At 50.3% G+C, this 25,802-nt stretch overlaps 1 protein-coding gene across 3 annotated transcripts; it reads right to left on the bottom strand.

Moving 5' to 3' along the window:
• Nucleotides 1-3,552: 3,552 nt before the first annotated feature.
• On the bottom strand, nt 3,553-25,802 carry ST14 (ST14 transmembrane serine protease matriptase). Of its 3 annotated transcripts, none has more exons than XM_059488259.1 (20): nt 25,563-25,802; nt 25,212-25,376; nt 14,837-14,996; nt 14,488-14,615; nt 13,867-13,937; nt 13,304-13,464; nt 12,833-12,868; nt 12,317-12,554; nt 12,054-12,193; nt 11,562-11,659; nt 10,969-11,078; nt 9,532-9,662; nt 9,168-9,272; nt 8,028-8,135; nt 7,538-7,651; nt 7,226-7,351; nt 6,662-6,848; nt 5,733-6,007; nt 5,293-5,429; nt 3,553-4,787 (listed from the first exon to the last, which is right to left on the bottom strand). In XM_059488259.1, the coding sequence occupies exons 2-20, from the start codon at nt 25,215-25,217 to the stop codon at nt 4,626-4,628; spliced, it is 2,493 nt and encodes an 830-aa protein (XP_059344242.1). In that variant the 5' UTR covers nt 25,218-25,376; nt 25,563-25,802; the 3' UTR covers nt 3,553-4,625. The 3 variants fall into 3 exon arrangements, with proteins under 3 accessions (XP_059344242.1, XP_059344241.1, XP_059344243.1); XM_059488258.1 differs by having other exon boundaries at nt 7,226-7,354; XM_059488260.1 differs by lacking the exon at nt 14,837-14,996 and having other exon boundaries at nt 7,226-7,354.

A 25,802-nucleotide genomic window follows, 5' to 3' on the forward strand; every position in this document is an offset into this window, starting at 1 on the left:
GAAAAGGTGTTTCCCACTGATTATTGGGGTGATGCTGTAGCACTTGGGAGGCAGGAGCAGGTTTGCCCTGTTACTCCAGGATGTGGGCCTGGGAGGACCTGCCCTTGCAGGCTGTGTAGCCCCAGTTTGGAAGCAGACTGGAGTTGTTGGGCAGAAAAATGAAGAGGCTGAGTCATTTAGCAATTAGTGAGCCTTCAGCCCTGGTAAGAATCTGAGTAACTGAGAGGCAGTCTGCCTAGCGATTGCTGTTGAAGGATGTCATGGAGGTAGTCCACTTACAGTTCTGGCTGCTGTTCTGGGTTTAATATTTCCTTTTTTTCCCCTGCTCATCTCCCCATCAGCAAGCTGGGGAATATGCATGGAAAACAAATCAGCAGCAGATAGTAGCATGTGAAGTGATTCTTCTGCTGGCACGGGTGGGACTCTGGGCAGTAACACCCGTGGTGATTTAAAGTCCTAAGATAATGTGTTGCTTTCTTGCTTGCAAGCCCTAAAATGGTTTGGAGGAAGGAGGTGAGAACCTGAGCCAGTTGGTTTGTGATGGATGTTGGATACTGTACAGCTGGTTTGGGTTTTATGTACTTGATTTCTTCAGAACTCATGAGTAGAGGGGACAGGCTGCTGTTACTGGTGTAAGCTGCTGCTCTACTCGTGAGCAGGCACAGGTGTCTGTGCAAGAGGCTCTGGTCTCCCAGATAATACAGGTCCCAAAATGCCCATAGAGGTTTTTTTCCCCTTCTTTAGCATTTTTCAGGCAACATGGAGGCTCCCCATCCCCAGTGGACTGGCTGGAGGCCTGTGCTGGATAAGGAAGTGAAAGAGAATGGAGGAACTAGGGACTCACAGTGAGAATCTATGCTTGGGGTCAGCCAAGAATGCCAGGAGGCAGGGAAATGGGAATTAGTCAAGCAGGAAGAGAGCCAATCCTCTTTGATGCCAAGAGGACCTTCTAAGCACCCAAGATTGCTGTGGGTGTGGAGCTGCCTGGAGTAGCCTGTGGCATCCAAAAGAGAAGGGTGAAGCAGGACGGTCTGTGCAGCTCAGGGTGCAGGGGCAACCCCCCAGCCTGGGCTTGTCACTGCCCACACCCATGGAAGCATCTGAACTGCCCCAGCTAGTGGTTGTGAAAGGCTCTATAAGCAATCATGTGAAATGTTTTCCTTTGATTCATCAGCTGTAATTCCTCCTGGAGACATGCTTTTCTCATGGCTTGCCTCCTGTAAGTCAGCTGTTCCCGCTCAGGAGCTGAACTCTGGGCAGCCTTGCCTGGGTTCCTTTTCAAGGAATGCAGCCTTTCCTTTCACCCAAGCATTCGAGTGCCCATAACACTTGGGTCTCTCTCTTCCCTGATCCTGTTCTTTGTGTTCCTAGGCTGAGGTTTCCCCTGATGAATTTATTTGGCTCCATGATCTCTTTACTTTTCTTACAGGTTCTAAGAAGATGGGTACAATGAGACAAAAATGTCAACCCCTTGTTTTGTTCAAGGGGACAAGCCAGTGCTGTTGCTGGATTACACAATCCCCTGGCATTGCCATCATTTGATGGGACTCTTGAGTTTCCCATTCCCAGTTCAGTGGTATTTTGCCCTGACCAGAACTGAGCACAAATTTGGGCTGGTTTGTGTTTCCAGAATCCTGAATTGTCAGAAATGTGCTGCATCAACATGAAATGCAGTTTTTGGAGTCTAAGGGGTTTCTTTGTCACATAAAACAAGTAAAGAAGTTTTCTCTGATGCCTGAATGTTGAGGCACAGGGGGGAAATCCAGGGAGTTGCTGATAGACTGATGAGGGAATAAAACTCAAGTGGACTGGTGGCTCTCAGCAAACTCGTGAACCTTTTCCTAAGGGATAGAACTTTTCAGGGTGATTCAAAACTGCTCTTCCCCCACAGAACCCCACTTGGGTACCCTGCAGGCAAGGCCAGTTGCTCTGAGCTGCCTGCTCTGAGCTGCCTGGCTCAGTTCTCCATCTTGCCTACACTTGTTTCCCTTCTCTCTCATTCTTTCTCCTGTTGGCTCCCTTTCCTCTGGACTATAGCAGAGGGATCTGGGATTTGCAGCCCGTCCCTTCCCACTTGCCAAACCTCCTTCCTGGCAGTGCTGCTTCAGGAGTCCTTGTGCCTTAGCCAAGAGGGACATCTAGTGGGGCTGGAGCTCAGGGACCTGGGGCTTGTCAATATTTCTTGCATTTTTATTTATTAATTTGTAATCATAATGAAGGAACAGGAACTGAGGTTTTACTTTGTCCTGGTGGCATGGTGGCAAGGTGGACCTTTGGTGCCAGTTCATGGGCTGTTTCTCTCTTCTTACTTGCACAAAGGGAAGTGACTGTGGAATAGGGCTTTTATGGGAAGAAAGGTGCTGTGGTAGGTGCCACTGTGCTCAGTAAAACAAAACCTGTCTGAACACACTTCTCAGTGGATTTGGTTGCACAAGGTTCAAACTTTGACTTGGAAAATCATCTTCTGCTCTCTTCTTGCTTGACCATGATCCTGCCAGTTGTGGCAGGAGCCCCAGACTGCATGTGGGCACAAGGGAGAGAGAGTAGACGCTGGATCTGGTGTTCAGGTGATGGAACATCCCACTGCAGATCCTGTTGGAGCAGGTGCTGGGGCCCAACTGCTGGCCTCTTCTCATTAACTGTTTTATCCTTTAGCATCCTGTTATTCCAGGCATCTTCTGGGGACCATCATCCATAACAACTCCTGTTTAGGGAAGCTTTTAGTGGGCCACGTGTCTGGGGAGCTTAACTGCAAACTGTGGGACACTAGAATGCAAACATTTCTACTTTTATTTGCTCAGTGCTGCAAGTGCTGCTGATGCTCCCTGGGCAAGAGAAGGACCACAGTAAATGCTTCCTTTTGTGTTGCTGTAGCATTGTGTAAGCACAGATCTCAGAATGTTCCTTAACTCTGCAGGGAGGGCTGAGGCACAAACAATGCTCCTATTGTTAGCGTTCAAAAACACATAATCACGGGGGATTATATGTGGTGCTTTTTTATTAAAGAGCTCTGGGTACCAGGGGTATATTCAACCCAAATCTGACTCTGACCATACATCCAAAATGATTGTGTTTTTATACTCTATCGTTATATAACTTTCACGTTAATTATTAAACTTATATTGTTCTATTGTATACATAGATTTAGCCCCCCTCTGAATTTCCAACATAGTTTCTCATTATTCTTCTTATGGTTATATAATAATTATATTTAATTACTAAACAATCATCACATCTAACAATTATATAATTTATCATACTGCTTATGCAGGTGCAGTTGATCTGGGAAAACACAAAGCTTAACATTTTAGATTCTATCTTTAACTTTTTCCAGGGCTCCACTATCACTATGAGCCGTCACAGCTGTTTCTGGTTAAGATTTCTCCCCAGACTCCGCATCTCTGTCCACACAGTGGCGCTGCTGTGCAGAACAGCAGTGAAGTGTTTTACTGGGAGAGGCTCAGCTTCCCCCTCAGCACTGAGTCTGTGCTATAGGTTTCTGTTTCAGGAACACTGGCACAGAAGCTCAGGAAGAACCACACAGCCACAGTATTAGAAAATATCCCAGTTTATTGCAGCATCTCAGTTCTGAGAGTTTTACAAAACAATGTATTTACAGGTAAGGAAGGGACTAAGCTGGAGTGTGCTTTGCTGGGGCAGGAACAGACTACAGAGGAAAAAGGAAGAAAATCAGCACATTCACAAGTCACATTTTTCTTTACAAAAGTAAGACAGGTGTAAGGCTGGTGTGCACAGCTCATTGGTGTTGTCCTTGTGGGGAGCACTCCAAGAAAAATTCAGTGCAGCCCTTGTGCTCTTCACAGTGATTCCAGGCACCTGGGGCTCAGCAGAAGCTGTATCAACTCAGCTCAGTATGATGTTAAGGCACAATGCAGTGATGCCAATGGCTCTGGGTCTCCACATGTGCCAGCAGCTCTGCCTGTGGCTTCTCTCATAGCGAGTGATAGTGTTTGAGCTCTGCCCATGGCTTTCTTTGGGGTGAGTGATGGCTTTGAGCTCTGCCTGTGGCTTCCCTCAGGGTGAGTGGTGGTGTTTCAGCCCAACATCTCTCTTTCAGGCCCCCAATCCTGGACTTGGCCAAGCCAGAAGCAGAGCTGGACAGAGGACAGAAGGAGGAGACCATGGTGTGGGACAAGGGAGGGATTCCAAAGGGAATCTCCCCAAAACTATGGTAAGACCTCCATTATGGCTGAAAACCAGAGAAAGGATATGGACGGCTGTTTGAAAACAAATGCACCACTTAGAATATATGCTGAAACGTTGTTTTTGAACTTGTCCAATAAAGTTTGCCTCTAAACACAAACTGTTTGTCTTTTTTTTAATTAGATTTTTTTTTTAAGTTTATTACTATATGAAATCTTGAATGATGGCTCATTCAAATTGTTCATGGGAGCTGCACTAGCTTACCCCCCCAAGGGAAACTTCTCCAAACACAGATTTCTCAGACTAAGGCCTAAACCCAACTTTGGCTGCACATGGAGTCCCAGGCGCTCACAGCGAGGTAGAGGGAGGGTTGAAGTTCACAGTAGAGGCTGTGCATGGCTGGCACTGCCAAGTGTCTTCAGCCAGAGCTGTCCAAGAGGTGTCCAGGCCGGGATCCATCCCTAGAGGCCTGTGTGCTCCTGGATCCAGTCTCGCAGGCTCGTGAGCCGGCTGTACACCCCAGGTTTGTTCCTCTGGGCACAGCCATCGCCCCAGCTCACCACGCCAGCCAGGAACATCCGACTGCTGGGCTCCACACTGACCAGGGGCCCCCCAGAGTCTCCCTGCACAGAACCACACAGGAGCATAAGGACCAGCCCCATAGATCACTCTCATGCACAGTGTTAAAGTCACTCACAAAAACTGAGCAAGAAATAATCAGTAAATCTCTGTCTAAGTCAGCTGTCATTACAATTTTTTGGCCATTCCCTGAAACAAATATTTAAGCACAGCAGTAAGAGCCACAGTGCCAGAACAAAGAGCTATAAAATACCAGTCAAGCAGCCTGGCTTGCTAACTAAGAATCTGAATAAAAGCCAGAAATTGGAGTATGGCTGTATATCGTATCTGGTGAGATGGAGTCTGGGCTGTAGTTTTTGAGCTGTAAGTCATGCATCAACGTAACTTGCTGCTGGTGCCCATTGTAATCTGTTCATTTTCTGAATCCAGGAGAATTCCCATAGATTTGTTTTATGTTAAAAATGTAAATATAAGTGGAAGCACATGAGCAAAGGACTGTCTCCCTGCCTAATAACCAATAACCAGCACTAAATCCAGGTGCTGCCTTACCTGGCAGGCATCCACACCACCGGTCAGGATCCCCACGCACATCATGCGTGGTGTCAGCTGGTCTGTCAGGAGCTGGTTACACACAGTCTGGTTGATGAGCCGGATCTCTGCCTTCTGCAGGATGGAGGCTCCTGTGCCTACCAAGATGGAAGAGCATCATAAGTAAAAATACACATTTTTTAACAACTCCCTGTTTTTCCCTCAAGAAACACAGAAATCATACACTTGTAGAATTTCAGAACGGTTTGAATTTGAAGAGAACTAAAGCCTGTCTTGTTCCATCCTGTGCCACAAGTAGGGACAGTTTCCATTACACCAGGTTGCTCCAAGCCCTGTCCAATATGGCCTAGAATGCTTCCAGGGATGTGGCAGCCACAGAGTCTCCTGGAAACCTGTTTAAAATACATCAGTGCAGCACCAAATCACATGCCAGTGCTCACCTCCTTCTGCAGTTGCTCCCCATCCAGTCACCCACAGGTCCTTGCCCACAGGGAAGTTGTGGGTGGCATCGGGCAGGCAAATGGGCTGGACAACAGCCGTGAAGGTGACAGGGCTCTGCAGCTCCAGCACAGCAATGTCATAGTCGTAGGTGTAGTCATTGAAGAAGGGGTGGGAGATGATGCGCTTGATTTTGCGGGTTTGCACATTGGGGCCGCTCCGGTCACCTTGGTCAGTCAGCCCCAGGTAGGCTGTCCACAGGCTGGGATCTGAATACCTGCACAGGGGCCATGAAATACAGGGTGAGACCTCAGCTTGGAGACAGCACTGCTTACTACCTTAAACAGTTTCCTTGAGGAATGCCTCTCAGAGTCAGTGTTGGAATATTGTGGTTTTGGTCGCCACAATATAAGAATATTAAACTATTAGAGAGTTTCCAAAGAAGGGCAATGAAGATGGTGAAGGGCCTTGAGGGGAAGCCGTATAAGAAACAGCTGAGAGCACTTGGTCTGTTCAGCCTGGAGGAGACTGAGGGGAGACGTCATTGCAGTTACAACTTCCTATGTGAGGGAGAGAAGAGGGGTAAACTCTGATATCTGTTCTGTGGTGCCCAGTGACAGGACCAGAGGGAACAGCCCGAAATTGTGTCAGGGGAGGTTTAAGTTGGGTATCAGGAAAAGGCTCTTTTCTCCAGAGAGTGGTCAGGTACTGGAACAGACCACTGCTTGATGCAGGGCAGTGGCCACAGCACAAAGCCTGACTGAGCTCAAGAAGCATTTGGATGATACTCTCGGGCACATGGTGTGACTCTTGGGAATGGTGCTGTTCAGGGACAGGAGCTGGACTCAGTGATCCTTGAGGGTTTCTTCCAACTCAGCTTATTCTGTGATTCTGTGAAATACTTGGAAGCACAGGGATATGAGGCCAGTACCTGATGCCCTGCAGTGGCAGGAAGCAGTGTGCTGCCGACACCAGCCAGCTTGCTGACACCAGCGAGGCCCCACAGATGTGGCCCTGGCCCTTGATGTGCAGGCTGACCTGCCAGGGCCACTCTCCCACGTCCGAGTTCTGCCCACCAACGATCCGCGACTTCCTGATGTAGGAGCGGAGACCACAGTCTAGGGCAGAGAAGGAGAACGAGTGCTTGCTTTCTCCTGTTCTCATCCCACGCCTCCCCTCTGTTCCTCCAGGACATCTGACAGGACAAATACCCTGTTTACACATGTCAGGAAGGGTTGATGTTCTCTGCACAGATGCTAAATTACTACAACATTTACTGGCCAACTCTATAAAGGGGAGATAAGCCTCTGTATTACCCATCTAAGCCTTCCTGAATAACACAGACACCCCACAGGCCGCTAAAGAACGTGGCTTGGATATTTCCAGATCAAGCTCCTGTACAGAAACACACAGGGGCTCTCTCTGCCACACTGGGGTGTTTCTCTGAGAGACCCAGCCCAGAGTCCCATGTCTCCCCTATTCCTGAGGCACTCACTGCAGTTGTCCTCATCAGAATGGTCCTCACAGTCCTGCTCCCCGTCACACTCAGGGTTCTGTTTGCTGATGCAGTGTCCACTGCGGCACTTGTACGTGTACTCCTTGCAGGGGACCGTGGTCTGGCCTGCTGCAGGCAGGATGGAGGCACAGGGGTTAGTCCCAGTTCTGGGGAGGTCACATCAAGTCCACCTCTTCTGCCCAACCCCAGAGCATTTACACCCCATGCAAGCACACACATGAGGGTGCCCAGCCCCAAGGAATTCCATCAGAGGCTGCGTTTACTGGCAGTCGCCCTCCAGCCGACCCTCACCTGTGCTGCAGCTGCCCTCATCGCTCCCGTCCCCACAGTCGTCCTTGCCATCACATTTCTGTGTGCTGGGGACACACTTCCCGTTGTCACACTTGAAGCTGTCAGCTGGGCAGCCTGGGGACAGAGAGCAGTTCCTGAGGGCTGGGCATGAATCGTGCAGCACCTCAGCACACGGCTGTGCCCAGCTCCCCTCCCCGAGACAAGTAAAGCCTCTGCAGCTCCAAAATACTGTGTCTCCAATGTCTTCTCCAAACTGCACACCACCACGCAGTTATTCAGCCCTTTCTATTCCTACACCAGTGCTCATCCTTCTTTCCTCTGAGCTCTCATTCACCTGTATCAGGTGAGCGCTCATCATGCCTGGGCTTTTTTGCCTGCTCATTTCCAGCACAGCACTTCCCTCCACCCCACGAGCCTCCATCACCCTAGTCACCCCCTGTGTGCCTGCTTGAGCCCTCAGCCCTTTGTGCCTGCAGGGTGAGTCACTCACTGCACTGTAGCTCATCGCTGTTGTCACCACAGTCGTTCACGTTGTCACAGACCCAGAACCTGGGCTTGCACCAGCCATTCTGGCACTTGAACTGCTGCTCTGTACAGGCTGGAAGAGCAGAGTAAGAATCACAGGATCATTTAGGTTGGAAAAGACCTCCAAGACCATCAAGTCCTACCTGAGACCAATCACCACTTTGTCAACCAGACCAGAGCACTGAGTGCCATGTCCACTCATTCCCTGGACACCTCCAGGGATGGGGGACTCCCTTGGGAAGGCTGTTCTAATGCTAGAAATTAGGGGAGAGGCCTGCAAAGGCACCTGTGAAGTCACCAGCAACCCACCCACCATGGCAGCTCTCCCAGTGGGTGTGCAAGCACTTGGGAACCCCAGAAACCAGCTTGGGACCATGCACGTGTACATAAATACACTACACACTCAGTACATCACAGTATTGCCACTTCTCTGGAGAACAAAGCCATTTGGAGCTGTTGTGTCTGAGGTAGTGGATGCTGAAGCTGACATCACAACAGCAGGACAGCCAGAGGCAATACTGAAGGAAAGCAATTGCTGCAAGCAGTGGGAAAGCACCTGAGAAACCAGGATCATGGGGCAGCAGCACATCCTTCCCCAGAAAACTGCTCCTTCCAAACCAGGGCACCTCGTCCTCTCTAATAAACTGCAGACCCTGGACAATAACATTAACTATAGGACAGCTGTGCTAATCCAAGAGGAAAACCTGTTACACAAAGAAACAACTCCTGTGTGTCCCATGGGTTTTCCAGATGAGCTCTGCAAAGCCTGCCCAGTTGGGTAATGAAATGTGTCCCTCCACACCACTCAGCTCAGCCAAACCCACAATCAGCAGGATTAAACAGAAAAACACATTCCCAGCTGGAAAGAACTGGAAAGAGAGGGCGATGCCACTGGGAGAGGGCTGGATTAGCAGGAGCCCACAGCTCTTAGGCTGAGAAAGGATCCCCAGTTGTGCACCGAGTCTCACTCCAGTCTGGAGGAGGGCGGCAGTGCTGGTTCCAGCCAGCACTGAGTCACATTACCCAGAACAAGCCTAACCACCCCATGGTTAGGCACCATGGCCTTTCCATGCTGTGCCAAAGAGAAACCAAAGGCTGGACTTACTGCAGGACCTCTCATCACTGCCGTCCACGCAGTCCAGCCACCCATCGCAGCGCATGCTCCTGTCGATGCAGCGGCCAGTATTGCAAGTGAACTTACCAGGGCAGGCTGAGAGGGAGAAAGGGACAAAACCACACATGAGCCCTCATGGCATCCCCTCTACATCCCTTCTGCAGAGTTTCCTATGCCTGCTTACAGCAGAACACAACAGGAAGACCAGGAGGTTTTCAGGAAAGCAAGGCATGCTGCTATGCCCCTATGGAAAAGGCTGCTTCCCATTTACAGGGCAGTGTAAACACAGAGGAGGGACAGCTCCACATCTCAGGGAAATGACTTTCCCCTCCCCAGCCCCAGGGTTTCAACTCACGGTCACTGGAGTCGTAGGACAGGAACTCTGCAGAGAAGCCTGTGTCTGTGTAGGACTGGTCCGAGTGGAACTGGAGCTCGATTTTGTTGGTGGTACTGGCCACCACAAACTGGGAGCGCTCCCCACAGTACCTGCAGGGAGAGAGCAAACAGGAGTCAAAAGGCTCGAAGTCAGCACCAAGAAAACCTCCTTCTATCCCTGATCTCCCTCCACACTTGGGAAGCTGAGAGGGCAGGAGAGAAGGGAGCAGGTCTGATCCCAGCACAGACTGCTGGGCCTCAGGGTCCGAATTCTGCTGCTGCTGCTGGCAGAAGGTTTGGGCCAGTTGTAAACACCAACTTGTGACTTTAGGAATGACTGGGAACAAGTTCTTCCACATCCTTGCCTGCCCTACAATGTGTCTGATCTCAGATACACTGGACTCAGGCAGGATCCCATCTCACCATGGGCAGATTGGATCACGTACGTGAATAGCACTGCAGAGGCAGGTGCTGACTTTGATACCCTCTCTCTGAGGCAGGGTCAGCTCCCTTGTCCAAAACATTGTGAAACAAAATTAATCACCTGCCTCTGAGATTCTAAGTTTTCTCTCTAGCCCAGGTTGTATCAGGCTGAGGAATGCATCTAGAAATGCATCACAGGATATGAGTGCCCTGAGAATGGAGAGCTCATTCAAGCAAACCTACCCCAGATGTTCCTGCCTTCCCACACATGAGCTATGTGCTGTGATGCTCCACAGCATCTGAGGGGTGTTTCAGCTGCAGCACACCACAGTACCAAGTGTGGGACTCCCCACTCATCATGGGGCAGTCCTGGGCTGAGGCAGCTGTGGGGTTTTCAGGGTCTCCCCCGAAAATGACTGCCGTGGGCCTCCCAAACAGAGAAGTCCAGTTAAGCAAAACCTGTCTGGGCCCCTCAGGCAGGCTCCAGGGCAGCAGGCAGTCTTAGCAAGCTCAGCTCTTAAGTGAGCCCAGCTCTTTAGTGATTTTCAGCTCTTTTGCTTGTTAAGTGCCTTTGGCAGATGCAGGGAGAGAGAGGAGAAGCTCTGTGTGAGGTTCCACAGAGATGTCTTTATTGGTGTCTTCTGGAAAGGGTCTCAGTGACAGCTCTTCTGCCAAACTGGGCAAAAGCAGGGGTTTATATAGGGTACAGGAGTTTTAGGAAACAGTCCAATAGTAAAGGTTGAGGCAAAAGTGACCTATAGTCTTACAGAGAGACAACAAGGGTCTGAAGGAAGAGGGGCTTCTTTTGGTCCAGTCATCATGACTAGGCATTTCCTGTCTTAGCAGGTCCTGTGCCTGCTACACTGGGCACCCTCCTGCCTCCTCCCAGCCCTCAGAGCACCAGCACACTTGTTCCCACAGCAGATTATGGAAAGCACCAGTTAGTGTGTAAGTAAATGAAGCCACTCCATGGGTTCAGCCACCCAACACCCACCTTGTGCCGTTGATCTGCACATAGTCTTTGGTGCAGGAGCTGACTGGGATCCCGGGCTCCAGCACAAAGAACATGTTGAAACGCACCTTCACATTCTTTCTAGAGGGAACCTGCAAAAGGAAGCACGTCAGTGGGATGTTCCTTTCTGGAGCAAGAAAAAAGGAATAGTTTCACAGGAAGAGGGTTGTGCTTGAGGGAGGACAGAAGATAACTAAAAAGGGGAAATCAGTTTTCCAGTAGGAAAGAAACAGCTTCATAAAAGTCCCTGAGTTACCCTGGCTCCAGAATCCCCAGTGGAACAGGCATACAGAGGGGTGGAAGCCAGACCTGTGGTCAACAGCCAGTAACTGGCATGTCCCAAAGCCCACACTCTCATCCTTCTTGCGTGAAGTTACAGGGTTTTTCATGGTCTTCTGCGGGGTTCAGGCCTCTTACAACCTCTTCTGCCTTTGCCTCCAGTTCCTAAAGGTGCCCTCAATCATGCCAGACTTGGAGCCTCTGGGCCCCAGTTGCTGTGAGCTCCCTTGCATCATGTCCTGTATGACCAGGGTCATTTGACAGACTTGTTAAGGGAAAGAGAGGGCCCATCTCACCTCAATGTTCCAGACACAGTCCATGTCTGGGGGGTAGTGTGCTGGGTAATAGGGAGTTGTGAAGGTGCCGCTGTCTCCCTTCAGGGTCTCACCACAGGCTAAAATCAAGCAGGAAGGTAATAACAAATTAGAGATTTAGATGTGGTTTTTCCAAGCCTCAGCTGGCTGTCATTGGAGGCAGTGGCAACAGTCTCTAACATGGTTAAGTCACTCTCTGGAGAGAGCAGCTTTGCTCCAAGGCTTGAGAGAACCCAGGAGATCAATTAGGTGCTTCCATCAATCTGCATGTCTAATCCAACATAATTCTCATTTTTGCCTCCTTGGGGAACATCCTTACTGCAGTCAAGAACACCATAGGCAAGGCAAGCACCTGCTTCCAGGTGCTCCAGCCCTGGAAACATCCCTGGCAAACTGACCCCAGCCACAGCCACCTCCCTGTTCAGCTGCCCATGGCAGGGAGACATGGGGAAACAGGCCAAGGCCTCTGCTCACCTTTCATCTTTGGGAGCTGGAAGAACTCAGCCTTAAAGCCAGGGAATCGTCCCTCCTTGTTGGTAACCAAGGTGACTAGCATGACATTCTGGGAGGAGAGGAAGGTCAGGTTGTAGGATGGGGCATAATTCCCACAAAGTCTAGGAAGCAAAGGACAGAATTCGTAAGGCACTACTGCACAGGGAGCCTCAAGCAGCACAGCTCAGCTCTGAGCAGGAGATCTCAGGATCACCCCAGACTTGGTGCCATACAGGAACACCCACCTAACCAAGGCATGGGGCTCCACGGGGCTCAGAGAGTCATACACCTTGATGTAGTCACTGTCATCTCTGCATGGCTCCAGCTCCAAGGTCTTGAAGGTGAGACTGATACTGGAACTGGCATCTGCCCTCAATGCCCAGTAGCAGAGGGCATTGTTGGGGTATGGGCTGTTGGGGAAGCCTGGCGTGGTGAAACTGGTGACCTCCCCTTCCTTGGCATGAAGGGAGAACATGCAGCTGTCTGCCCAGAGAGTAGAAAACAGTTAACAAGGCAAAGAAGCCTTGCCCTGCCTTTCCCTGGGATGCAGAGAGTAATTCCTGCAGGCTATCCCAGGGCAGAGACCTCTTCCTGGATAACAGCAAGGCCTATGCCACAGTCTGTCCAACCCCAAAACAGCTCTAAGAATCACACTGGGGTCTGCCTTGCATGCAGAGAACCTCTCTCCAGACCCTTCCCCATCTTGCAAGAGAAACACCACCCTAAAGAGACCACTGAGATGGAAGAAGAACTGTACTTACTGTCCCGGGCAGAGTGAGCTATGCTGGGGTCCACAGCTGCAGGAAAAAACAGAGCTGGCATCACCCTTTGGGCTATGGGAAATCCCTGGGCACAAAGCCAAGGTTGTTCCTCAGACTGTCATTGATCTGGCCTCACTTGTGGAACCTCTCCCTGCAAACTGGCAGGAGAGCTCTTTCCTGGCCTCTGGGAGCTGAGGGAGCTAACTTTCCCTCTACAGAGGGAGAACTCATCCTTGTCCCTCTTCCCTGGGCTCAGAGGAGAACACAGAGCATTTCAGCAGAGGGGAACAGGTCCGTGCAGCCCCCTTTAGACTCTACATCCCGTTAAGCTGTGCTGTGACATCCAGGCCCTTATACCACCCTCAGGGCTGGCTTTCTCATGAGAGGGCTGTGACCAGCACCTTCTCCTTCCAGAGAAATATCCCACCTGATCCCATGCAGAGGCCCAGGGACAGTGGGACCGATACTCACGGAAAGCAATGACTGACTCCACCTTCAGCATGGGGTTTCTCAGGCGCGGGTTCCACCTCTGCACCAGGCTCTGCTTGTCAGCCATCGCCCTGTCCAGGCTCTCTTCCCGGTATTTGGGCACAAGGAATTCTGACCAGTAGTAGGCAATGACACTGCCTTCACTGTGGAAAGGGTAATTGTGGGATGAGGGCAAGGACAGACATGGGAGGACTCAAATACCACTAGAAGGGGGCCAAACTACTTGATTAGCCAGTTTTTGGAGCCTGGCCACAAGGAAGGGAGAGTTTCATTACAAGTTAAGCAAACAGCAAAGGCCCCTGCCAGCCTGAGCAGTCTCTCTCAGTGCTGCCAGGCACCACCCACTGCAGTTCACTTGATTTTTCCCAAGACATCTGGCAGAAAAAAAAATGTATTTTCAGGTCACTTTTTACTGCTCACCCTTTCCTGTGTCATTCAGGGTGATTACGGGGGTACTTCTATCCCAGCATCCTGGGAAGGAGGGTAAATGGCTGATGTGATATCCTGGCATCCTAGATAGGGCTCAGGCAGTGCCTAACACTCACCTGAAGGCAGTGATTACTGTCTCTTTGTGATAAGGACCAATATCAGCATGATTCTTGTAGATCTCCTCCACCTGAAAGAGTTAAAAAGAGGTGTTCAGCATGTCTAGAAGTGAGGAAAAGGGAAAGGCTGAAGATAGACAGAGTTTCAAGCCTGCAAAGGAAACCCAGGGCAAATCCCTGGCATCCCTGTGTGCAGGAATCTGCAGAGCCAAAGAAAGAAAGAAGGAGAGTTGAGAGCCCCAGAAGAGCACAGAGCTGTCCATCACAGCCTGTTCTGACTCAGCTCACCCACTCTTCCCTGGGGAAGGTGAATCGCCAAGTCTGAGGGAAGAGGCACAGCTTCAGCCTCTTTTAGACACCCTTTTAGCTCAGTTCCTGGCCCTGACTCATCCAGTGATTCTGGGATGTGCCCTGGCAGCTCCTATGACACCAGGAGATGCCATGGCACTGGGCTGGAGCTGGGATGTCAAGATCCAGCTCCAAAGAAGGTCCCTGCTCCCAGCCAGTGTGACACAGTGAGCAGGGAAAGCTCCAAGGAATCTTACATGGCATATCCCCATGGCCGTGGGGCAAGAGGAAAATTCCTTGCTTGTAGAAGGAGGGAGGCAAGAAATCTCTTACCGTGCTCTTCACCTTCTTGGCCAGCATACTGAACTCTGGAGAGCTGGAGTTCTCATAGGCATCCAGGAATTCCCAGTTCAGAACCCGCAAGTGGCCATTGAAAACCTTCTGGACAGGTGTGTTCCTATCTGGAAGAGAACAGCTCAGGGTCAGGAAGGGCAATCAGAGCTGGGATGGTGCCACAGCAGATCCCCAGTGACAGCAATTGGGGCAGGGAGGTGGAAATGGTGTCTCCAGACCTTCAGAGGGCACATGTGAGCAACACTGGGTAACAAAGCTTTTCCATGTGGAGGGATACGTTCCCAGGGTGTTACCCTACATGTCACCACCCACCAGACGCTACACTCACATTTGAAGTGCCAAAACAGGAGGCCAGTGGTGAGGGAGACAAGTAGAAAAACAATGATCAGGACAGTGATGACCACCTGCCGCCTTGGGCCGCGTTTCTCCATCTTCTTGGAGTTCATGGCAGGGAGGAACTCCACCCCTTCATCCAGGTTGTTCATGTCCTGGGAGAGGAGGGAAGGCAGGACAGTGAAAAAGCTGTTCTCAAAGCCTGGCTTGGGGAGGTCCAGCCACAGAGCAGCCTGAAGCAGGTCTGGGGACAAGGAATGCGGCAGCACTGAGAGCAAACCTCAGTGTTGGCAGCTCCACAGCCATGGCAGGACAAACCCTGAAGGTTTCTTCTTTGCTTTTCTGCACACACCTAATTCCTTTCTGGGCCTAATTTAAGGTCATGACTTCAAGCACAGTCAGGGGCAAGTCCACACACCCTCCTGTGACCATGGCAGGTCACAAGCCCACAAGCTCCAAGATCTGCCTCAGCAGATGAAACTGCAGAGAAAAATTCACCCCCACAAAGTGCTCATGTTGTGCAGGTGTGTCACCCAGAGCTCATGGGGCACAGCATGCTATAAATAGCATTTCCCTAATAGAAATCAAGCTGCTTCCTTCCTTTACAGCTTTTTCACAGCTCTCTGTCATGCCTCCTGAACCAGCAGCACTCCTGTGTTTCTGCTTAGAATCTCTCATCCAGCACAAATACTTGCTAAAAGAAATAAACCAAAAAATTAAGAAGAACACACAAAACATCCCCACAACCCACGAGCAGCCATGCTCCCAGGACAAGACGTGGAAGAGAGGAGTGAGGAATGACACAGCTCTTGCTGTCATCATAATGGGCTGCGTGAGGAAGAGGAAGATGTGTTGAAGCATCGAGCTCTGTATCAGCTGTAAAACCTGAGCTCTATATCAGCTGTAAAACCATTGGTATCCCAAGGTTTCAGTTTCTCACACCTTCTGTTCTGTTCCTCCATCCTTGTCCTGCTTGTGCATCTGTACCTCTCACCTGGGGGGCAGCGGGGGGGGGAAGGTTTGGACAGCTGCAGACCCAGATGTTTTTTGAGGATCCCACACAGCATCCTTGGTACTGTTGGACATTGTGGGGGCCCAGATCCACACCTACCCTGGCACCTCCTCTCCTGCCAGCATTGCCAGTGGTGTGGCCAGAGCTCACCACATCTGCTTCTGATCTGTGCCTCCCTTGGGAAGGAAGGGCTCTGCACATGCTGCAATGGCCCAAAACAGGAGGATCCTTCACCTTTCTGCTCACCACCTTCCCATTTTCTCCTTAGCAGGCATTCAGCAGCTTCCTGGGCTCTGGAACCTCAGCATGGACACCACGGCACAAAGTGCCAACTCACACAAATCTGTGGCATTTCCACGTGCCCCATGCTCCAGAAGGGTAAAGCTGTCTCCACAAACAAGAGGGTCAGACTCTGCCTGTCCTCTCTCAGCCCTACTCCAACAGCTTGGGTTAATTTGAAGCAAATGTCACAAGCCCCTAAATTAAGGAAAAATATGTACAAGGGGGATATAGCTTGATAGAATACAAGGAAATGGCTTTGAAACAAAAAGATAGCATGGTTTGACAGGATACTGGAAAGAAATTCTTCCCTCTGAGGGTGGTGAGGCCTTGGCATAGGTTGCCCAGAGAACCTGTGGCTGCCTCATCCCTGGCAATGTCCAAGGCCAGATTGGACAGGGCTTGGAGCAGTCTGATCTAGTAGAAGGCATCCCTGCCCATGGCAGGGGAGTGGGACTGGATGGGCTTTAAGGTCCCTTCCAATCCAAACCACTCTGGGATTCTATGAAAAACAACTAGCAAATGGGATCCTGCTGACACAGGGATCTCTGAGCCTGCTGTACAGACATAAGGAAAAAGCCATCTTCACTGCATTTCCTCACTGAACTTCCAGCAGGTACTTCATCTTATCTTTCCTCAGCCTTGCCTGGCAGGAAAGCCCAGCTCCCACTTGAACCATTCCCCCACTTCTTTTGCCCTTTTCTTCACCCAATGCCTGTACTCTCCTCCCACCCTCCACACCCCATTGCAGCCTCTCCTCCTTGCAGTATTTGCCCAGGGCCCTTCAGAACAAAAAGGGAAGTGGCAGGCACCTTACTCCGAGTTGTTGTCAAGGACTCTGTAAGTTTAATCCTCTGCAAACACCAGAAGACCACCAAGACCAGAGCAACTCACCAGTTTTCACATCACCTGCTCTCAGAATCCTCTCAGTTTATTATTTGGCGTTTTTGAGTTTTACTGCCTAAGGCTAGACAGAAAGAACTGTTTCCATCCCCAAAATCCACCCACCTCCAAAATAAAGAGACCTAGCAGGGCTGCAGAGGACAATGCCATGGGAAATGCTCTGAATCCTGTTTGGCTTTTGATCATACAGGAAAAGCTTGAAGATATAACCTAAGGAAACTTTCAAACAGATGGCACACAAAATAAAGCTTAAATACACAGAGACATCCTAAATCAAGAAATTCTTCAATCAAAGTCAAGACTACCTGGAATTTGACACACAGTCTTCCAAACTAGCTCCTACCAGTTTTCCAGTCATGAAATAAATCCTCCCAAAACCTGGTAAAGAAAAGAAACTGGCCACAAAACTTGCAAACACATCCTCTCTCCCTCCACATTGCTGCTCACAATGCAGAGCCTTCTCAGGACTTCCAAGACATTGCTGCTGTTTATCAACACCTGCAGGAGTCTATGGCAAGAAGACATTCTCAGGCACTTAAATGATCTATCAGTTTCCTCAGACTTCCTGGAGCCAGCGAGGAAGAACTGCAAAGAAAACCAATTTTCCACAAGAAAACTCTTCAGCTGTGGGGACCTTCAGCCCTCTGCAGAGTTCATACACTTGCGTTTCACCAAACTGCCAGGAAAAAATGAGAGTCAGCAGCAAGCAGGAGCTCCTGCTGTATGACACTGCACAACAATGTGGCTGATGCATTTTAACATCCCCTTTAAGCTAAAGATTGTGTCCTTGCAGAGAGAAAACTCTCCCAGGGAGAAAATCATTGCTGTGATTAACTCAGAAGGCAAACAGAGCCCCCCTCTACCTCCAGCACACACAGGCAAATGCACGGCTCCTGGAAGCAAGGAAATTAGACAGGAAAACTCACCATGCACTCTCTTTAGGCAATTTCTCTGCTTTCCTTGGAAAAAAATTAGTATGAAAAAGCTAAACCTGGGAGGTTACAGTGCGCCTTCGTCAGTTTTTTCTTGCTCCAAAGCTGAGCCAGCAGCAACACAGAAGTCACAGGAGTTCAGGGACTTCTGGGAAGGTTACTTTTGTTTTTCCCCCAGTACAAGGTGCACAAGCAGCCACTGGCACTGTTACTTGCCAGAAGTTATCCCATGACTACAAGCAGATAGGAGGCACGATCCAAAAAGGTTTCCCTCCCTACTCACCCTCTGTGTTGTATTCCAGCTCTCATCCTCTTCCATTCCCATACCCTATGAATGCCATTATGTTCCTCAGCCAACACACACACTTGTGTGAAGAGCCCTCACCCATCACAGCCTGGGTAAGGAACAGCCATTCCTGCAAACTCTTCCCAATACCCAGTGAAGAATCTGAAGCCTCTCCCAAGCACTGTAATGATGAATCAGGGCATGCGCAGAAGGTCTCAGATGAGGCCCTGTGTCCTGAACCCTAAGAGGCTGAAACCTCCCTGCCCACACTCTGCACAAAAATCACCAGTTTGACCTGAGGATGAGACTAGCCTGTGTCCCACAAGTGCAGCTCAGCCTCTGCCCCTCTCACTCCCTGTGCTCCACATGCCCTTCGCGCCCAACACCTGTCACCATTCTCTAAGCTGGACGGAAACCAGACAAAATCACGTGCAAGACAGGCTCAAAGATTATGGTTAAATCAAGAAAAAGACAATTGCAATGTTAATCTCCTTCAGCTGATGGCTGCTGCACATTTCCCTCGCGTGCTCTGAACAGTGGCAGCTGTAAACTAGAGAGGAGCTGAACACGCACTGGGCTCACCTTCTCCATGGTTCCTCCAGAAACCGTCTCTAGCCCCAAGTGACTCAAGGTCTGACTGTCTCACCCTTCTCAAGGAAACTGCTCCAATAAACATTATTAACAGAAAACCTCCCTTGATATTCTCTCTGCCTTAGTCACTGCAGCAGTTACTTCCTTCTGCTCCTCCTCACTCAGTCCTTGCCGGTACGGCCAGGCTCCCCACACAGGGAGTGTGACCCACACTGGTCACAGCATCAGCTGTGGCAGCAAAACCAATCCAGGGAAAAGTTCAGACAGGCACTGCCCCAGCTCTCTCATGCCTCAATTTCCCCTGGAGTACCAACCCCATGAAGAAATTTTGAAAAGAAGTGCACATAGATGGATTCATAGAGCGCTTGGAGGGCTCCTGCTCCTCTGCACAGCATTTGAGCTCAGTCCTGGGGAGAGCAGACCTCCCACTCCTCCTTCTCTAAGCCACACAATGTATTTTTAGACAGTGACTGTGCTCTGTCCAACTGGACAAACCAGATGCAGAAGTGACTAATTCTGTCAGCAGGAAATTCAGCTGGCACAAGGGGGTGGTGGGAACCAGCTCTGCACTGGAGATCTTACAGGAAAGCAGAGATTCTCCTGCAGTGGGGGATCATGGAAAGGCTGGGATACGCCATGGAATACGACTCCCCAGCATGATGTGTGCAAAGCAGGGGTCCCACTGGGATCAGCATCCCCCAGTGAAGCTGGTTTCTGCCTTTTTGGCACTCCCAGATGGTGATGTGTCCCAGGCACCAACCCCCTTACTGTTCCCCTCTCCTCCAAAACAGCTGTTCAATCTCTCCCTCAGTTTCTGCATCTGTTTACAGGATTCTGACCCACACGACTGGGCTCCTGGCCATTAGTTTCACGTGTCCTTTATGAACACCAGATAATTTGTTCATCCAGCACCAGACATGAGATTTACCTACTTCCTTTGACTTTCCCAACTCCTTGTATGATCTGGGCAGCTTTGGTCCTGAGCAGTCCTGTGGCAAACCTGCAGGTTTGCCACAGGACTGCTCAGGACCAAAGCTGCCCAGATCATACAAGGTAAGAGCAAGTGTGCAAACAAATAAAATCTCACAGCAAAGAAAGGTCACTGTCTGACACCAATGTACACAACCAAGACAAGGAACCCATAAAATGCCAGGCTGGAGGAGGCATAGGGAGGTCAGAGATGAAGCAGAGTCATTGGACATTATGGTTAGACTCTTGAGGGTAATTACAACTTGCAGATCCCAGCCTGTGTATCCAAGAGGCAATTCCCACCTCCCCTTTTGTAGCCACACCTGCCTCAGGTGGTGTTCAATAAAAACTAAAACAAATACCACATGAGAAACGAGAGGAATGAAACCTGTCGACTGGGCCACAGTCTCAGGACATAGCCAGCAAGGCAGTTCAGAGCTCAGGAGACCAACACAGTGGGCTTGTGTGGCAAAAAGTTGTATTTTCAAAAGCTGAGAATTCCTGGATCATGTTGAAAGCCCACACCAGCTTTGTGGTGCTGGTACGAGGGAAAACAGCCTGTTACCCATCAGAAAAAGTAAAACGAATGTAAACAGCATGTGCAACTCACTTCACCCAAGTAGCTCAAGTACAGCTACAGCATCCTTAAATCAACTCCCTCACCAACTTTTGCTGCAAACCCAAATAACTCCTCTGGAAAAAGATCTGATAAGAATAATCTTCTCACTTCTCACTCTTGATAAGAAATAGATGGAAACAGCACACATGGGAAGCGAAGTTTACGTAAGGTGTATTCATGCTGTGCCACCCCACCACAGGCAGCAAAACACTGAAGAAACTTTACCAGTGCATTATTTTTTGTCTTCAGTTCTGTATTAAGGGCAATGAAGCTATAAAATGATGACATCAAAACTAGAAAGGGAATATGGGGCAAGAGCTCAAGGACAGAGTCCTCTAGACTGTGCACCTTCCAGGCGCAGAGGGCAGGTGCAATAGTGAAAGATACAGGTCACACACACCTATTTCACATACCAAGTTTGAGCTTAACCCTCTACAGCAGATTGTCTTGTGATCACCCTGAGTCATATGAGAAAACAAATTCCTTTAGGTTTATTATAGAAGAAACTAATGTTAATTTTTGCAGATAGCATAGGCTTGGCTTGCTGTCCCATCCAGGCTGATCGGTGCAGCTCTGTCCTGCATCACAGCAGCTCAGAAAAAGCTACCATGCTTCTGTTTTTCTGTGGTACTAGAGGATTTTACACATAAATCTTAGCAACTCTTGGGGAGAAGCTGGGAATAAAGGTACTCTACAGCCATGATCAGTGTACCTATGGGCCATGAAATTCCTCCTTGCAACACCCTGATGTCCCAAGAGCGGCAGAGAAACATGCCACAGATGCAAACAGCTCATTTAAATCACTTGTATGTCTTTCCTGGTACAGACAGAACTGTCTGGAAAACAGAACTGCCTCCAGCAGCTTAACCAAAGCAGCTGAGCCCCAGACCTCAGCCTCCACAATCCTTGTGACACTTTACTCATTCCTGAAGTTCTGAGGTGGATCAGGATCATGGGTCTCTGATGTTTGAAGCCAACAGCAAAGAAAACACGAGCACCTCCAACCAGGAAATTCTCCGTCTGCCAAACCCATCCCTGTTGGCTGCTCCCTCCCCATCCCAGCCCATGGCCCGGATATTGCAGGGCATATTAGCTCCGGGTCTGTCCCCAGCAGCCTTTGGATGGAAATGACACATTCTACCCTGGGCAAGGGGAGGAGAGAACCTTTGTACCGATACCTTCCCCAGAGCCAGGCCCTCAAAACACTCTCACTGCTCCCTCAAGGGTTTTACAGAGTGATCTTTCGTTTGCTGAGCAAAGGTCTGGCCTCAGCCCTTTTCTCGTTGTGTCTTCCTTATCCCTGTTTGCTTTTGGCACCAACAGCAGCCAAACTGGCCCAAGCAGCAGCTCACCTGCCAGCCACTACCCCAAGGAAACTCTGCACCTTTCCAAGGAAGAGCAGCAGCTTCTCCTCAGCCCAAGAACTACAGCAGCTCCTTTACCAGCACAGGAGGAGACACAACGTGTCGCAAAACCACTAATTTCCTCCACTCTCATAGGGGGCCAAGTCCAACAACAGTCCATGGGTGACAAAATCCTTGGGTTGTTTCCTGCCAGGAGGGCAAGTACTGTCTTCAGGGAACCTGCTCTGGATCTGATCTGTCCCTCTTAAACTGACACAGGGGGAAAACTGATCCAGAACTAGGGAAGGGACCCGCTTGAGCCCTCAGTCCTGCATAAAGACAAATCAGAGCACAAAGCTACCTTCTGCCAGGAGAACAAGCGAGGCAGGGAAGATCGTGTCCCACAGGTGCCACCCCAGCCTGTGGGACAAGGAGCCACCCCAGGGACAAGGAGCTTGAGCTGAAGTGCTTCAGCGAGAGCATCTCCTTCCCACTCCCAGTCATGGCACACACCGGACAGTGGGATAGGAGGCAAGGGAAAATTTCTTGCTGCAGGCCAGCTTTTTGATCAGTGCCAGAACCAGCAGCTCCAATGTTGCTGCGAGATAATAACTACTAAAGCCAGGCCTCAGAGACAGACACCACACAGCCTGCTGGCAGGGTGGGAAATGCTGTTGTCCTGCTTTAACCCAAAACCCTGGGTTTGGAACAGCTCTGTGGCACAGAACAGGCTCTGGAGGTGCAACCCAAACTCAGCCATCCCTGCCCGACCCTCAGGAAAATCTACACAAGAAGTTCACTCAAGTCTCGGAACACACTGATTATGCAGTGGTTAATTACTGAAGTCCCACAGCCCTCCCTTTACGACGCTTGAACAGGTTTAGTTGGATCTGTTGCTAAACAACCCAGAGCCAGGCCCTGCACACAGCTTGCTAGCGTGGAGTTTACCTTTACTCACAACCCCACTGCTTTAGCTGAAGCCGAAACCAAAAGCCCTGGAGCGACGGCAGCACCAACACCGAGGAGATCCAAAGCCGGCACTGACAGGCGATCTCCACTTGCCAAAGCTGGTTTTTTTCTGCTCTGCTGAGCTCAGCAACGTCCCCCAAACAAGTTTTCCTGACCTTACCCAAGGGTGAGCTGGAATCCCCCCTTCCTGTGGGATCCAGAGCAGCCCTGAACCCACGAGGCTCGAAGGAACCAGACGAGCAGAGGACGAGGCATCTCGGCCCACGGCTGGCAGGTGTTGTGGGAGCTCCCCTGCCCAGGTGTGCCCTCACCTGCAGCTGGGCGCTGTACCGCACGCCGGCCCCGCTGCCCGGGGGGCCTTGCTCCATGGCCAGGCAGTGCGGCGCGGCTCAGGCCGCCATGGCGCGGTGGCTGCGGCCTGGGCGCCGTGCCCGGCTCCTCCTCCCGGCGCTCCTGCAGGTGCGGGCAGCCGGAAACGCCCGCAGGTGCTGGGCCGCTCCCGCCTCGCCTCTCCACAGAAATACGGGAAAACACCGTGCCCAAAAGCCCCGCATCAGCTCTGCAACATCCAAGAGATCCTTCAGCCACGAGCTTTGCTTTAGCAAATGAAACCAGAAAAATCTTGTCTTCTAAGAGAGGCTGCCCTGCAATCGGTAGGAGGGCTGGCTGGCATGCAGAGATGCACAGTTCCTAAAGAAAAGCTTTGTGTATCCGGGGTCTCATCCCTCCTCCGGTGACAGCATTATCATGCTATGAAACCCTGCTGCAAAGAGGGCACTCTCAGCACGAACAGATAGTTTACCCCAGGGACAAGCCTCGTGCTCCCAAAAACATTTGGTACACTCAGAAGCAAAATATTACCTTTCCTCAGCCTGAAATCTGCCCTCAGCAAGGCTACATCAATGTAGGAATGAGCTTTCTCTTGGCTAACAGAGATCAGATGCAACATGAACAACACAGCAGTGCTGCAGAAACTGCTGTGCACCCAGACGTGGCACTCAGGGGATGCTCACATAGCAACAGCCCCTGGGGCCTCTGTGGTTTAATATTAAACAGAGAGGGAAAGGAGGAACTGGGGTTCTGAGAAAACTCTAATGCAGGCTTAAAAGAATTTGTAAAACTGAAAGCGGCATTCAATCTTACGTCACCATCTACCCTTTCTTGAAAAGATGATTCATACACACACATTCCAATATTTAGGTTTCTCACATTCAAGAGCAAGTCAGGATTAAAACAGTTAGATCAAACTCACTCTTTCACATAAAAGTTCTTCCTTTCTCCATCTTACATGTGCCAATCCGTATGAATATGCAATATGCCCATTCAAAGTTGAACTGGCCACCCCACTGCTGAGCCACACTTTTTACACCAATTGCATCCTGCCCTGAAACTGAATTTTTTAAACACTTGAACACTTAAAACTGCCCAAAACTCTTGTTCTGGTACAACAAGAGTTGCTGATCACACGCAGAAAATACCTTACTGAGTCTCCTTTGTTTCCCCTTGCTCTACATGGTCTCCTGCGGAGCAGAAGTTTTGCAAGCTTTTTGCAGGTGGTTTTTTTGGGAAAAAATAGAGAAGGAGTGAGGTCTCTGAGCCTGCTATGGTGTAGAAACACATAAACCACCGCCTTCCCTGCCCCCTCAGCAGCTGCCAGAATCCAACCCACCGCAGAACACGGCACAGGAGGCAGCATCCCCGAATTTAAGGTACTCCTTTTGAAAAGGTGCCGTGTTAGTCAGGCTGCTGATGTCAGGAGCTCTCAGCGCTCCTGCTGATGCCCAGCCCTGCCCAGAGCTGTTTTTACAGCCACTCCCTTACCTGCCTGGCTGCAGCCTGTCTTAACACCCCCGTGAAACAGCATATTTTGGGTACAAAGCAGCTGCTCCCAGCTGAACTACTGCTCCTACATTCTACACGTTCTTCCTGTTTGGCGCATCCACTGATCTCCTCCAGGCTGATGGCAGGCAAACACCCGTGCATCAGGAATGTAGATGATAAGGGCAAAATGTGAAGATCCACAATCCCTGGTTCGACACCGAGCTGTGAATGCTCACTGTTCCCTGTCATTCAAGCCACTGATATTTTACAAACTAATTCACGAGCCCTCTTTGAACAAGGGGACACAGTCACCGTGGGGAAAGCCAGCAAGCAATATATGTGCAAAATGTAAATATTATCTAGCTGGGAGGTGGCTAGTTCGAGGCCTCAATACCAGGATTCCGGTTTTTCTGTTGCTGGAGCACAGGGAATTCCTTCGTGGCTGTGCTGCAGCCATTACCGAGTCACCGTGGTGGGAGCACGTCCCCTCCTGGGCAGGGTACAACCCCAAAATATACAATAACAATTCCCAACCTGTCTGCCACGTGCTTTTTTTGGTGAGACACTTCCATGTCTGACTGAAAGACGCTGAGCGCAGCCGAGGCACGGTGAAAACGCAATAAAGCATAAAGTTCAAGGCACTTACCTGCATGCAATGGCAGCAGCCACCCGCAAAGCTTCTGTTTGCTCCCGCTGGAACCACTTTATCCAATAAAAGCTGTCACCTCCTCCTCCTCGCGTTGTCTCAATGTAGCCACAACAGCATCTTGAGAGCAGAGACGAGGTTTCGGAGGAAGGCGAGCCCTGAAATCTGAGAACCAAGTCCGGCTTGGTCAGAATCTGTGCGAGTTGCAAGAGCTAGATCGCCCTCAGCTCGAACCCCAGACAAGGATCAGCTGCAGGAGCAGCAAATTCTGTCGGGGCAGGCAGGATCCTTCCGCATCAGCTCCCACCCCTGGGAATACCATGCACGTGAAAGAAGGGAAGAACTGCTTACAGAAGGAATGAAAGCCGGCTGCCGGCGGGAGAGGAGTCTTCTGGTGAAGGCAATTGCCAGGAATTCTAGCAAAGGAGCACCATCCATCCACACAGCGACGGGCCAGATTCAGTAAGGGACGAAGGCTTTTCCTTCCCGTAGTATGGCTCAATGATTGTACTCTCAGCGCGACTCCCAAATTCAAATTTCAGCGACAGTGCACTCCCACCCAGATTCCTGCCAGGCAACCCTGAAACCACC

The sequence above is a fragment of the Ammospiza nelsoni genome, chromosome 24, assembly GCF_027579445.1.
Source record: "Ammospiza nelsoni isolate bAmmNel1 chromosome 24, bAmmNel1.pri, whole genome shotgun sequence".
Lineage (NCBI taxonomy): Eukaryota > Metazoa > Chordata > Aves > Passeriformes > Passerellidae > Ammospiza > Ammospiza nelsoni.

Bases quoted from the DNA above. Each gene is read 5' to 3' on its own strand.
- ST14 (XM_059488258.1), bottom strand. The intron at 13,465-13,866 runs GTGAGTGTTAGG...CCCTTTCCACAG, and splicing joins ACAGTAATCACTGCCTTCAG to TGAAGGCAGTGTCATTGCCT. The intron at 5,430-5,732 runs GTGAGCACTGGC...CCATCTTGGTAG, and splicing joins GGGAGCAACTGCAGAAGGAG to GCACAGGAGCCTCCATCCTG.